Genomic DNA, 15,355 nt, shown 5'->3' with positions numbered 1-15,355 from the left:
AAGAAAACATAATTCTGAAACGTTTTATTTGCCTGTCAACATTTTTATGACATGCCAAGTATGTTAATTGATATTTCTTCTTCATGTCAATAGAAAATGTTAATTCTGTTTCAGTTTGTTTAATTGGAATAAGGAGCTCAAATTATGCAGCATCTTATTACAACATGAAGTTCTGAGGTAACAAAGTGGACGTGAGATAATTTATTTAAAAAAAATGTTTCATGGTGATTTAGTAGGTGATAATGTTGCGTCTACAAACTCGCATTTAAACAAGATACATATACAGTATACACAAGGGCCGCAAAAAACAGCCTGCTACACAAACAAGACTCAATCATTAAACAGGTCAGACTGCTTGTAAAGACGTCTGTTGTTTATTTTAGCCCATTGCAGTAGCACAGTTATGCAGTGTAAACCCCTAAAGGCTTCAGATTGACCCCAGCAGCACCTGAGGTCAATGCTCCTGCTGATCTGACATCTTACCGCAACTCTTGTTTATGCAGCTCTTACACTCAATGCATCCGGCATTATGGAAAAATACCAATTCACTCTCAAGGCATCAGAAACTGCTCACATCAGCTATATTTTATGAACATGACAAGAAATCTTGTGTTATTTGAGCAGCATGATGAATTGTTGTATTAGATGCAGGTCACAGGACCAGCAGCTCAGTGGAAACTTTGGTCCTGACTCTGAATGCTCCCCTGATGTTATAATGTCAGCAACTTTCAAATAGGTTGTGGTGGTATTTGCTCTGATATGGAGGTCGATAACTAAAAGAACAGAATCCACTTTAGGGAATTGTAAACTCTGGAGCGATCAAACTTTTATGGCCCTGCCTCCACCTCCATCCAACACCTCTGGGGTGAAGTGGAACGGCCTGAGCAGCTCTTGTGGCTGAATGGGAGTTTCCAAAATCTGATTGGAGGCCCTCCCAAGAGAGTGGTGGCTATTGTTTAGGAATGACATGTTCATCTATCACATATGGCTGTACTGTACATGTCCAATCAAAGTATCTGTTCTTAAAAAAGAAAAAAAAGCCTGAAAAAAGCCTGAAATCTTTATTGTGCAGTGAGAACACACAAATATAGGCACAGATCACCAAATATTAGCCATCATAGGAAAAAAAAATTATCATGGCACTAAATCCAAGAAAATTGGCTTGATTTCTTTCATAAACATGTGGAGATGGTAACAAGTAACTTAACAAGGTTTGGCCCAAAAATGAGCAAAAGAATAGTAGAAAAAAAATTACAAGAAAATTACATGAAAATAAGCAAAAAAGAAAAGTTAAAATAAGAGACAAGAAAATGTACTAAAAGTGCTGAAATTTCTTTTTTTAAATGAATAAATATGCATACATTATACTATTATTATTATTATTATTAGTAGTAGTAGTAGTAGTAGTAGTAGTAGTAGTAGTAGTATTAGAAGTAGTAGTCTCCAATTATATTTTTTTTATTAATTTTACGTTAACAGACAAACAAACAAAAAATATTAGTAGTAGTAGTAGAATTTAAAATTATTCTAATTGCACATACAGTTTTCTGAATATTTTTCCATATTTTTTGTATAATTCTCTAATAATCACACCTTTTAGATTTTTTATTGTAATTTGAGGGACATTTCTTTCCAGGTTGGTCACTGACTTTTAACCGCCCATGTTAATGAAATAAATCAATCCAATCTGCTCAGGTTTCAAGGAGTTAATGAGCTCGTGAACACAAAGAAACTGATGTTGATCCAGGTTTCAAAGGGTTAACAGCTCTCAATATAACAAAAATAGATGAATGAGGGTCCAGTTTTTTTTAATCTTGGCACTCACAAAACCATTTCACACCATACATCCTGGATAAAATATATATCTGGAGCTTGGCATTTGAAATCTTCAGAGTAACTTTAAAGCTTCCCGCTTTATTGTTGTCTTAAAGAATCTCATTAATTTCATAATCAAAGTCATTGTCAGATAAGTGTGTGTCTGAGTAAAAAGCTGCCAGGCTTATTATCATGTTCATCGCCTCATCCCTCTGCAGACTTCACTTTACTGTCTGAGCTCCTGTTTTTAGCGCAGTTTTTATGCACCCGCTGGGATTCAATATGACCTTATAATACCTGTTTTCCTGTGACCATCTGTGATTCTTACACTCATTTTATTATCTTACCTTCTTTTTTTGTCTTGTGCTTTTATTGCGCCATTCCACGATGACGATAGGAAGTCAAGCCAATGAATATATGAATAAATGAATACGTAAATGACTGAATATCAATCATCTCCCTTCCTCTTGCACAGCTACAAACTGTTTACCGAACACATTCAACTGAACTTATTAAACTTCTGAAGGTCATGTTTTTGTTCCTTTGGTACGCTATTGATCTTTTTTTATTTTTTGGATTAATTTAACTCTGCTAATAATGATGACCTATTTAAGAGTGCAGCTCATGCATCATGAAGATGGATAACACACACACACACACACACACACACACACACACAGTCCATATTCCCGAGGTTTGGGATCATTTGGTAGCAAATGATCTGCAACACTTTTCATTGGTCGCTTAGTTTCATGTTCATGTTAATGGTTTGGTCTGTAGGGACAGCAATGTCATGTTATTGGATGCTTTGTTGAATATTTTAATGTTTGGGTGAATGGCAGTAATATTAAATACACTACAGATGTTCACATTCCCAAGAGGATGAATCCGACTGAATTTTAAGTCTTTTAATCTATCACTACCATCGGTGAGATGTTCCATTATCTAAAGTCATGTTTTTGGCTTAGACACTGCACCGATATCTGCTGACAAGGAATCGTGACGAGAAAACATTTGGATCTTTTATACCCAAATGAATAGACAGATAGATAGTGTGTTTTTATAACAGCAAAAATCAATATGTTGACCGATAACAATATTTCATTTTAAAGTCAATATCTGCCAATGATGGGCTGATATACAATCATGCATCCCTTATATTTACTGACTTATTTTAGGCCTATGTCACAGAACAAAACGAGAAATTTTCTTAAGCTCGTGTTAACCACATACCTTATTTCAGCTGTTTAACAAAAACACCTGAAAAAAACAACAACTTTGAGACAAGGGAACTAGGTTTGCTAAAATGCTAACTCATTTCCAGGTTTTGGGACTCGTTCCTGGAGCAGTCTTTAAGGCACTGTTTTGCATTTCTCAATTTAAGGGCATCCTAGATAGCACTTTATTGTATTTTTTCCAACATAGAGGCATCAAAGAAGGCGCTTTTGCTGCTGTTTTTGGGTTGTTGTTGTTGTTGTTGTTCAAACACTGGGGCACCCAGGAGCATATATACAGTATATCATTGTTTTTGATCAGTTTTGACAGAATGTATTGATTGATAGTTTCATGGGGAATCCCACTTGTCAAGCCCCTTGAAGGTTTTCTGGGTTTCCCCTGCATGTCTCCTTTTCAGAATCAACAATTCAATGCCACACACCAGAGCCAGGCTATGTGTGTCAATTAAAAATAATAACAGGAATAAAAACATGACATAGGATAAAAAAGGGGGAAATAAGAGGAATGTAAACGTGTGTAACTTGACACCGCTTCCTGTTAAATGCCCTTTTATTGTGAAAGCAGAGTGGCCTGTGTGCGCTTCCTCCACCTGTCGCCCCGCTGAGAAATCAGGACTCAGGAAATCCCACTCCAGTGACTCCACCGCTCCCCGCCACAGTTTGACGCGTCCCTGCGGGCGCGCGGCGTAAATACTGGGTTGCCTGGTTGGAGAGAAATCCTCGTTTGAAGCGGAAGACTGTGTGCGGCGCCGCGGTGCATTCCTGGCGTGCAAGCGGCTTAATTTGAGGGACAGAAGGACCCGGATCTGGACACCGGGATGATCACAAGTATCAACTGGAGCGGATCTGAAAACACGGTGGTGCTGAGGAAGAAATGACTGACGGAGATGAAAGCAGGGCGTTTATTCACTGAGTTTATCCACCGCTGGACGGCTGACAATATATGGTGATTGTTTGTGAGATATCTGTCGATCTTCGGTGTTCTTCCTGGATGCTTTAGCGGCGGATTTATGCGCCAAAAGGAGAGAAACGCACAGACGCTTCCTCCTTCCACCTTCCCAGGGATTGACGGCTGGCCTGACATCATTGGCTGCTCGTTGGGAATGAATCATCGTCTTCATCAGGGGGGGTCAAGGATGCTGTCACTGTCTCTGCACCCTTAAAATACCACAGACAACACAAACCCACCCAGCCCCGGAGTGTCGCCGCTCTCTGAGATCACACGGCCGCTTGTCGTCCGGAGCCAGCATGGAGGAAATCCTGCGAAAGCTGCAGAAAGACGCGTCCGGCCACAAGCACAAAGCTATCCGCGATGCCTGCGTCTACGCCTGCGGTGAGTGGAGCACCAACACCCCCCCGGCTCTCCGGCTGCAGGGGGGAGGCAGGGGAATGTGTGTGTGTGTGTGTGTGTGTGTGTGTGTGTGTGTTGGGATTCAGGACTGTACACACCTGCTAGCTTTTAAGAAACACGGAGCGGCTACACTAATCCCGCAGGCCTAATGTTGCATCTGAAACGGCAGTATGGAAATATTATAAGATACCGCGACATTTTAAGGAAAATCGGTGTTTCTTAAAAGTTGAGGATTTCTTTGAGGTGGTCAAACCCTGATGTCGGGGTGTCCATGTGCCGGAGGGGAGCTCCATCATCAGAACAGGGGTAAAAGCTGCACCTGCTGTTTGCTTTACTGGCTTTTTGGATAACGAGCACAGCTGGGGATTAAACCTGCAAGCAAGGAAAGCCAAGTTTCCAAAAAATATGGCACATAAAAAGACTTTTCTATCAGTTTACACTTTAAACTGCAGACTGTCTGACTGATACTCGATGTTTGGGGATGATACCGATGTTGGGGAAGTAAAATTTTCCGATATTGATATATTGGTCGATATTATATGCAATTATGCATGCCTCAGATTGTTATCAAATAACAATAATCAAATCAACGTTCAACTTTCGTGTCAAAAAAAGAGATTAGTGCACTGAAGAATAAACGTTGGGAATTTGATGATTCTACTCTAAGCATCTATTGTTGCATTGTGTTTTGTTAAAAATACACTTTTCCTGTTGTGCTTATTAGACAAGCCAAAACTGATATATTTCTGATGGGTCAATATCCTCTGATAAAGTCGGTATATTTAGGGCTCTCATTAAGAGGCAAAAAATATTTTCAATTCAATTTCAATTTTGACTTGAGAGTATGTGGACTAAGGCTCTGCAGAAACCTTCAGAGGTGCTCAGACTTACAAGGCACACATGAAACTATATGCTAAAGCGTCATACATCAACATAATTTACAGCTAGGTCAATTTTTGCATAGCTCAATTGTAATTAATTGTTATATGTTTTCAACAAGTGCCCTGGACAGGCCCACACACACAAACAAAGGTCACTTTGGACATGAAGGGGCAGGTGCTCGAGCATCGTCAGCCTCCCCCTCTGCACCTTAAACAACTCAAAAGTGCATTATTTTTTTATTTCAGTGTCTGTTTTCATGCCTAAATTTGATTCTGTGTTGCAGTTAAGGTGCCAGTTTGTTTAGTTTTGCTTTAGAATAAGTTGTCAAGACCTCTGAAAGGCAGACAAACAAGAATAAGCCAGATTCTGGGCTGGATGAGGTTACACTGAGTTGTGCACATATTTCATGTAAACATGAATGTGAAGGTATACATTTCATTATCAAGGTTATTGCAACCTTGATAAAGTGTAGCTGCATACTTCAGACTATAGTGTGGCAACAGTGAACCAAAGAAACGACGATAACAATAATAATAATAATAATAAAAATAATAATAATAGTAATAACTTTATTTATATATCTCCTTTAAAACTGAGTTTACAAAGTCTTTTGACAAACGAGGCAAAGCAGAAGCCAGAAGGGTTTCTTGCCGAAGCGACATAAATGTAAGAGAATTAAACAATAGAAAGAAATACAAAACAAAAAATAACAGTAACAACCCATACCAATAAGAGTAAGTACAAATCAAAGAATATTAGCAGTATACACAGAAATAATAGTACTAATACTCATAATAATACCAATTAAACACGATCAAGACAGAATACAAGAATAAATTAAAATACAAACTAAAATAGTTGAATCAAAAATCTGTAAAAATGGGTTTTAAGATGTGATTTTGAAGAAGTCACTGATTCTGCCACAATGATCCCACAGAACATTAATACATAATAGTAATTTCACCATAAAAATACAACTATCACAGATATTCAGTTCCATACCGACATATGTACTTTGTACTTTGACGAGGATTTGAAAATGCAGAGGCTGGAGTTTTCTGTATATTGTTAAGAGGCTGCGATAATAAATATTTCACAGGAAGTTATATGTTGTCATCATGCAGAAGAGCTCACTCTATAGTATTTATGTTTGTGCTTTTAAAGAGGCTGAGAGGCTGTCCATCCTTTTTTAAAAATGAGCTCAGTTTTACAGCAGTCTAATAGAAGAAAAGCATACCAGTAAAAACAGCATAAACATCATCAATAGCATTCATTTTGCTGACTCACTAGTCCTCTCTTACCCCACTTAAGCAGTTGTTAAAGTGAAAAATAAGCCTCAGTATCACAACTTGGAGTATCTTGCACACACAGACACCATTAAGAACCCTTTAAAGAGGTTTTCAGACCTTGAATAGAAACTCTTTGCCGGCCTCGTTACTGTCTGTCTGCACAGTTCAGTGCTTTAGCCAAAAAGTTCTCTCCTCAGCGAGGCAGAAAAGCCCCTGAAACAGCACTGTGGCACTAAACTGGTTAGAAACAATCCCAAAGAAAGCGTGTTAAACAGCATTAAAAAAAAAGCTATTTCCACTGACGTCAGTGGGGATATTATTAGCATTAACAGACACGATGGGTCAGCTTGACCTTTTGGTGGCAGGTGAGACAGCAAATAGGTTCACATTGTGCTGACAAAATGGACAGTCATGTAACCTCACACACACTGAATTAATGCACACACACTGCAAGGGCAGGAACAAAGTGGACTGCAGACCCTGGGACCATGCATGCGTCTGCATACACGAATTTGCAAAGTGTTTGCATAAATTAGGGTTTCAGTCGTTACATATTAAATACAGACAGTATCCCATGCACTAAATTTCAGTTATGTCTGCACTTAGACTGACGTGGATCGATGTGGATGGACTTCATCGTCCAATTAAATGTTTTACAGAATGCTTTGAGTTGTTGGAGACACGCCCAAAGCATCAATCAGTGTGCAGCTCATAGTCGTCTCCGAAGGTCTCAAGTGAACGCCACCTTGGACACACAAAGACAGAGACACAGGGCGCGTGCTTGGCAAATGACAGTGCAGGAGCAAGGCCAGTGTACGCTCAGCCTTGAATCACACAGCAACATGCCAGCCTGTGCAGAGTAACAGGAGATTTATGCTGTGTTTTAGAGATGTCAGCAGGTCTCATATTTCAAGTTTCTACCAGGAAAAATGCAGCAGTGTGACCTTTGTTAGTTAAAAGTATGAAGCCGAGGTTATTAAAGGTTCCTGTAAAAACAGATATTTTATCATTTCAGCATGATTCATTTCAAATTATGCGCAGCGTTACTTTTGACAAGCTGTAGCACGTTTGAAGGAATAGTTTAGTTTTGTTTGCATTTTTTAACATTGGGGACATTTATTATTATATTAAATGTGGCTGAATAAATTGGTTAAAAGACTGAACTTGGTATTAAAAGCTATTGCAGGCTCTCTGAGACCCCTCTCACCCATTAACCCCTTGAAACCTGAACAAATTGGCATAATTCCAAATCAAAACATGTAAGGCAATGAACAACTTCACAAAAAAATTACCCCAAATTAGCAAGGAATTAGCAATAAAAGAAAAAAAATTAACTTGAAAAAAGTGCTAAAATGTTAATTTAAATTCCATATATTCGTAATTACATTATTTTCTAATAATTATTGTCTAATATTTTCCCTGTCTTTTGTCTGTCTGTCTTTTTTCTACTATTTTTAAGTTTAAATTTCTTGTCAGTTTTCCTCATTTCTTGCAATTCGTGGGACATCTCCTGCTAAGTTGCCTTTTAAACTGCATATTTAAAAGAAACCAAACCAATATGCTCAAGTTTCAAAGGTTTAAACGATTGTGAAAGGCATCGAAAACTAACACAAGACACTGATGTCAATCCAGGTTTTAAAGGGTTAAAGACATAAAATGGTTTAGTTCTTTTATTAATTGTTTATAATTTTTTTTGGAGTCGAGTGGGTGACTGCTTGCTTCTGGAGTACCAACATACATCGTCATGTCGTTTCCCAAGATAGGGCAATCTGGGTTGTTAAAAAAGAAAATAACAACCTAAAGAAAAGGTAAAAAAAAGAAAAGAAAAGTGAGCTGGCATTGTTTAAAAAAAAACATTAAAAATGTGTGTGCATAGGGCGCAGAAAAAAAGCCTCAGTCATTTCCTAAAACAGCAGAGCACTGTAGTAACAAATACACAACAAAAGCAGGAAATAGTGCATTTGTTTGGGAACTATTTTCTGTGGCGTATTCATCCACTTTTGATGCTCTAGTAGTTAGCAGGAAGGTGTACGAGCGATTGAGTCAAAATATACTGCAGAGTTTATGACAACGATGCAACATGTTAAAGTCAACGTTTCTTTGTTGACATGAGGAAATCTGATTCAGCATCTTCACCGCTGTGAACACGTCTGTGCTGAGCTGCTCGTTGCAGGATGCTAATGCTCGATGTGAACAAGCTGCGTAATATTATCAAATACTGTTGACATTAGCTTTTGTGTGGGGAGCCAGATTTTCTTCTTCCGGTCCAGAAAATCTCATGTTTCTCATCTGATCTTCAGCAGATAGCTGGGATCCTTTTGGTTTAGGTAAATGTAATGCAGCATATCTGTCAGATGTTATTAATTATTAATCACAATTTACTCATTTCTTTGTTCATTTCAATTACAGAAACCCTGGAGTCTCAGAATGGATCGGCCAAGATTTCCCCGTCACAACTTCGGTAAGTTAAATGCAACAGATTTAGTTTCACTTTGGCGCTGAAGGCACGAAGTCAAAACTTAACCGCAGTAACAAACAACAACAAACCGAGCCTAAACAACAAATGCTAAACTCTGTTTATCATCGGGTGTCCGAAGGTTTGTTGAACTGCCTGAAATGCTTGAACTAAGTCGTAAAACAAGTTATCCTTGTCGTACAGCTGTACAGCCTCTGCTTTTAAATATGGAAATAACCAAATATTTGAATTCAAACTGTCCGTGTCTGAGCCCTGCGGCTCCCACACTTCAGTTTTACTCTGTGTATGATTTGAATTCATTTGAATGACCAAATAATCCTGGGATGCCAAAGCAAATTTCAGGACTTAACCCAGGCAGTGCGTCTTTAAGCATCAGTGTTACACACCACTCAATTTAAACACCACGACAATACAGTGGACAAAGAATATAAATGTATTCATTTGGTCTACAGGAGCTGAACACAGTAACAGCTGTCCGCCAATACAACAGCCGTGTTACAAATATGAACTTTAACTGTCAGGTGATGATGCTTTAAGCAGGGTAACAGGGAGACCTTATTAACATTCAAACCTGCATAATATAACGCACATGAGGGTAATTACTATCGTACTTTTCACTGAGCTTTTCAAATGGAGATAGTTAGGAACAGATTTGTATCCTGAAATTATGAACGCGCTGATCACAGCGGTTTACAGTAAATGAGGGATCCATGCAAATCTGTCAACCTCATAAAATAGAAATAATAACCAAAAAAGAACAGAAGTTGTTGATCATGTGCCAGAGTTCCTCCGAGTAAATCACAAAAACAATCAGCATTTCAACCACAGTAGCCGCGCTGCCAAATGAATTTTTATCATCTCGTTTTCACTTCCATTTTCAGTTCAGGTGCCAGAAATGTTTTTTTGCATTGTACGTTTCTGCAAACCACAGATATGTTTCATTTGTACATTTCATATGTATCATATCTTCATTTTTAAAAGTTCAGGATGTAGTGACACCCAACGTTTCCAGCAGTGTTTAATGCAAACAAATCAGGTATTTTTGGACAAAAAAAAAGATCTTTTCTTAACTTGGTTGATATCGATGAATTTATTTTAAATCCAAATTTCACTCACGCTCTCCTCAAACTACAGTTTATGGCATCAGAAATGACCACAGAGCTGAATCTAAAACTCTGGTAAAGTTTGAAGGTAAGATGTGTTGCAGAGCTGCTGTTTTGGATTATTTTAGTTTTAATTTTAGATTTTGAAGTGTTCTTTTTGTTGAGTTCAGCCTTGTTTATACTAATCACAATTGTGGAGCTCATTGGCTTTCGGACTGACGACGATAAACCTCTGGGGGCACAGCCAATATTTTAGGAAATCCGGTATGCATGCAGTTAAATTCAGGTTAATTCAACAAAAGCTAGTATAAAGCTAAGTTGTTGACAGCTGTTGGGTTCTGAGATTGCTGCTTTCCACCTCCTCACACAAGCTGCTGCCGCTCGAATGTTTTTGTTCAACGCAACTCTGGCGACAAACGAAAACCTCAACGCTTTCATTACAAAACTCTTGTCCTGTTGCCTACAGATTGTGCATACAGACGTGTGTTTATAGGGATTGTAATAACCATGTCTGTGAAATCATGCTGAGGAAATCCAACGTACACAGATGCAGTCAGCTGCAGCTTCTGCACACAAATCAGCCTTTAAACTTCAAGTTCCTTTTGTAGACCTCCTCTGTCATCGTTTTCCATTGAAGGAACGCTGGAATATTTTTGCATGTGTTGCCATGGAAATATCCTTGTGTATGAGCATTGAAACTTACTCTCAAGTGTTAAAATGGTTTAATGCGGAAAAAGTGAAGTGAAAGCAGAGCTGGTGGCTGTTGGATTGCGATGAAGGTGCCGTAAATTCTGGATGCTGTTGCAGCTCAACACATTGTGAATTATTCATCCAATAACGTCTGTTGTTTTATTAGGGATTATTAGATGAAATATTGATGATAATGTCTTTGTAATGTAGTGCCATGGTTCTCCTCTGTCTCCACAGAAGAGATTTGAGCCCTCTTATTACAAAATGGGTTTCAGCTGCTGGAACAAAAAGGACACCTACTCAAACAAACTGAGTGACGGAGCAAAGCAGGATCGAACCACAGCTCCTTTCTCAAGGACGGCTGCTGTGGGTCCTGACTGACATAATAATGACAGCTTTGATGAAAAACTGCCCAACTCCCTTGAAAATGAATGTTTTCGTACTCCTATCACAAAAATTATTAAAAGGCATTGAATTTTGTGGTTTTTATGAACATTTCTAAACAGTTGTTAAATGGGTTTGGGGCCTTTTAAGAAGTTTTTATGTCTCTGCTCCAGAAATAGCCATGGTCAGAGGCAATGTGTTTTTGGGTTGTCTGTCTCAAGAACACCTTAAGGGAATTACTTCACATTTGGCACAAACGCCCACTTTGACTCAGCAATAAACTGATTAGATTTTGGTGTTTAAAGGTCAAGGTCAATGTGACTATGTCCGTCACTTTCTCATAAACACAATATTTCTATGATTTGAGGGAATTTCCTCAAATTTGGCACAAACATCCACTTTGAGTCAAAGATAAACTGATTCAAACTTAGTTGTGAAAGATGAATGTCAATGTGATCATGCCGCTTTCTGGAGAACACAATATCTCAAAAACAAATTTGTATCAAATTTCTTCCAATTTGGCACAAACGCCAGCTTGGACTGAACAATGAACTGTTTATAATATGGTGGTTGAAAGTCAATCACACTTTGACCTTACAAAACTTTTTTTTTTATTTGCCATAATTCAAAAGTTCACATGATAACTAGGACAAAATTTCACAAAAATGTAGGATATAATGATGAATTGATGCCATTTTATATTCAAAACTTAAACTTCACTTCAGTAAAGTTAAACTTAAACTTCACTGTGACATCATAATATTCTGCAAAAAGACTTTTCTTGCCAAATTCATATTTCAGGAACAAATACATATACACATATACAAATATCATTGTGTGTTTTCCTTGTTGCTCTCTAGGTGCCCAAAAAGGTATCTGAGCCTATTGAAATGGGTGCTAACTGCTGGGTATCTGCCAGCTGTGGCTCCTTGCAGCCCATTTGAACCAGTGGAGTTGTGACAGCTCAGAGGAGCCTGAGCGCTCGGAGCTAAAGCCCAGCGCGGCCCGCTTTCAGCAGCACAGCGTCCTGACTCAACCAGCTACAAATAATGACAGAGAGACAGAGAGCAAGCCAGCTGAAAGGTCGAAAGGTTGAAGAAATGGGAAAAAAAAATCAAACAGTCCAACACTGTGTGCTTAGTTTTAGGACAAAAGAATGTGCTCACCAAGATATTTTGAATTTATATGTATTTTAGTTATCTATATTGCAAATCCACAAATAACTTTGTTATAATATTTTCTGAGCAGTGGGCTGGAACTGAAATGCTAGTTTGCAACATTAAAAACCCTTTGAAACCTGGATTGGCATCAGTTTTCGGCGTTTAAGCGCCTTTCACAAACATTTAAACCTTTGGAAAAAGGCAATAAGCAACTTGGCATAAAATGTCCCGCAAACTGCAAAAATTAGTGAAAGGTGACAAGAACCTGACCTGAAAATTATCTTTAAAAAAAAAGAGAGAATTGTTAGAAAATTATCAAATTATTAAGGAAAATTTTAAGAAGAGCACTTTTTGCAGGTCATTTATTAATTTATTTATTTATTGGCTCATTTCAGGTAATATTCTTGTAACGTTTTACTGATTTCTTGCTCATTTTTTGGTCATTTCTTAAGTTGCAGGTCTCAAAGGGTTTAAGTTTCTCATTTATCTTTTTTTTGCATCAGTACACTCGTGGCTTTGGTGCCTCTACAGAGTCCAATTTTGAAATGTTTGAAATTGACGTTGTCGGAAGCATTCCTTCCATCAGCTTGTGGCTTGTTATCGCAGGTTCTCAGCCTTCGCTGGGCACGAAGAGCCCAAAGACACTGACTGCCTGACTGCATCCTGAGTCCCATCACAGTCAGCAGTGACACGTCTCTGAGTCTGTGTGGATCGAGGCAGAAATAGCCTCACAAAGTCTCACTCGGTCTGGTGAACTCAGTTTTTGACATCAGTTTCTGAGTTTATGGCTCTGTCTACATGTCAACAGATATCTTTTTATAAACCAATATTTCCCTGTCTGTTATGGCCTCTTGTTCATGCTCAAACTGAGTTGAAGGTCACAAAAACTGAGAATTTTTGAAACGCTTTCTAAGGTTTGACTTGGGTTTAATACTATATACTACATCATGGGACTCCATAAGATGTAGTGTCATGGAAGATGGCATATTTCACAATATAAAACAGTTTTTAAACTTTTATTTCGACTCAAATTGTTTGTGTTTTTGTGTCTCCAGAGAGCGCTGTCTGCTGCCTCTACAGATGGCTCTGGAGTCTAAAAACACCAAACTGGGACAGACGGCACTTACAGGAATGCAGGTACTGTGAAAATACGGCCCCTGTTAAGATCTTCTGTTTTATTTGATCCTTGTTTTTGTTTTTATTCTTCTTTAGAAAAAAATAAAGTCCTGCATTGGAACCAGAGTTTGCAACAACATCAACTTAAATTAAAAGTAAAAAAAAAAATACATTTGTCTTATTACAGTTGTAAAGGTGAATTCATAAGCAATAAAATGCAAATTGCTGGCTTAATGCAATCCAGAAAATTAATTATAAGTTTGGATTGATTTGTTCATCATCAGGAAATGATTTGATTGCATGAAGTTTTTGCATTCAGCAGCTGCTTCTTAAAATGTAACTTCTCTCTGTCTTTGTCCTTTCAGAAGCTCCTGTGCGAGGACAGGTTTGTGGGTGGAATCGGCGTGGAGGTGGAGGTCCTGGAGAGGCAGCTGCTCAGCCAGATGTTGGAGGCCATCAGAATCACCCCGTCCCTCCATGAAGACCTGCAGGTGGAAGTCATGAAGGTAAAACCAGGAGGACGAGTGTGGACGAGCGAGGACGCTGTTTTGCTCCCAAAGTCCTTAAATATGTTCTAAATATCGAGTGTGCACTGATGTGTATTTTTGAATTTGTATTGTAATTTGTGTCCGCACCACATTGCTCGCTCAGTCTGCAGAGGCCTGCATCACGATGAGTAAAGGGATGTGAATATGCTCGGCAGCTGAGCGGCTCTGCCTGCACTGCAGCTTTTTCTTTGATGCTTTTCACGTAATTGGGCCTCTTTCTCTCTTCATATCGCTTCGCCTTTTCCAGCTTTTGTGTTCAACTTTACAGCTGAACTTTGTCAGAGTGCGTACGTTCACAATGAAGTTACATTTGAAGTCCTTTTTCCTGAGCTGTTCAGTTTATTTCTCCATACATTAACCCTTTGAAACCTGGATCAACATCATTTTTTGGGCTGCGTTCAGGCGCCTTTCCCAAGTATTTACACCTTTGAGCCTCCAGCAAATGACAAGAAATTAGTAGATTTAGAAATGTATTTTCTTAAAAAGTGTATTCCTAATTATCATAACTAATTTTTTTTTAATTCAGATATGTATATATGTTTTGGGGGGTGGGGGTTGCAAAAAAAAATTAAAAATTTAACTTAATTCTATTTCAGAAAGTCAGAATCTGTGTTTCTGTCCCCTTTCGTGCAGGTCCTGCTGTGTATCACCTACTCACCAAACTTTGACATCAATGGAGACTCCATCCTCCGCATCGCTGAGGTAGGACAACCAGAATCTGGTTGAGACTAAATTAACATGAATGAAGTCTGAAAGGGGAAAAAAATACACATTTAACATCTTCGATTTAACTTCTGTTTGCTGTATTTTCTTTGTGGAGTTCTGAACTTTTAGCTGATGACGAAGCAAAATTGAGGCATAGATTTTTTTTCATGTCACAGTGTTGATTGGACCGTTCCAGACTGTGCTGACAGATGGACAACGCTGCTCCTTTTTCTGAAAAAAAAAAAAAAAAAGGACAGTGAGCTGTTTGCAGTGAAAGCAGTAAATGAGCACAATCTATTTTTAAAGGTGAAGCATTGCTCCGTACCCACTCACCCGAAGGCCTTGTCTCATGCTGTAATCCCATCAATAATTCAGAAAGTTGAGATGAGTGGTCCTGCACACACACAAACACACACACACACACACACACACACACACACACACACACACACGTNCCCACTCACCCGAAGGCCTTGTCTCATGCTGTAATCCCATCAATAATTCAGAAAGTTGAGATGAGTGGTCCTGCACACACACAAACACACACACACACACACATTAGTGTGTTACTAATGACTATCATTTAGTCATTTCTTCCCTT

General features: G+C 38.6%; 1 protein-coding gene across 1 annotated transcript in view; it reads left to right on the top strand.

The window, feature by feature from the left end:
• The first annotated feature begins 4,007 nt into the window (after nucleotides 1-4,007).
• Nucleotides 4,008-15,355, top strand: part of arfgef3 (ARFGEF family member 3) — a 44,565-nt gene continuing 33,217 nt past the window's right edge. Inside the window, exons 1-5 of the mRNA XM_042502542.1 lie at nucleotides 4,008-4,383; nucleotides 8,982-9,033; nucleotides 13,441-13,522; nucleotides 13,867-14,007; nucleotides 14,683-14,751. Coding sequence (XP_042358476.1) covers nucleotides 4,299-4,383; nucleotides 8,982-9,033; nucleotides 13,441-13,522; nucleotides 13,867-14,007; nucleotides 14,683-14,751 — 429 coding nt within the window. The 5' untranslated portion in view covers nucleotides 4,008-4,298. The remainder of the gene's footprint in view (nucleotides 4,384-8,981; nucleotides 9,034-13,440; nucleotides 13,523-13,866; nucleotides 14,008-14,682; nucleotides 14,752-15,355) is intronic.

The sequence above is a fragment of the Plectropomus leopardus genome, chromosome 15 (genome assembly GCF_008729295.1).
Source record: "Plectropomus leopardus isolate mb chromosome 15, YSFRI_Pleo_2.0, whole genome shotgun sequence".
In the NCBI taxonomy this organism is placed as follows: Eukaryota; Metazoa; Chordata; class Actinopteri; order Perciformes; family Serranidae; genus Plectropomus; species Plectropomus leopardus.
The sequence above is the reverse complement of the archived record's forward strand: the minus strand, read 5'-3'. Positions and strand labels throughout refer to the sequence as shown.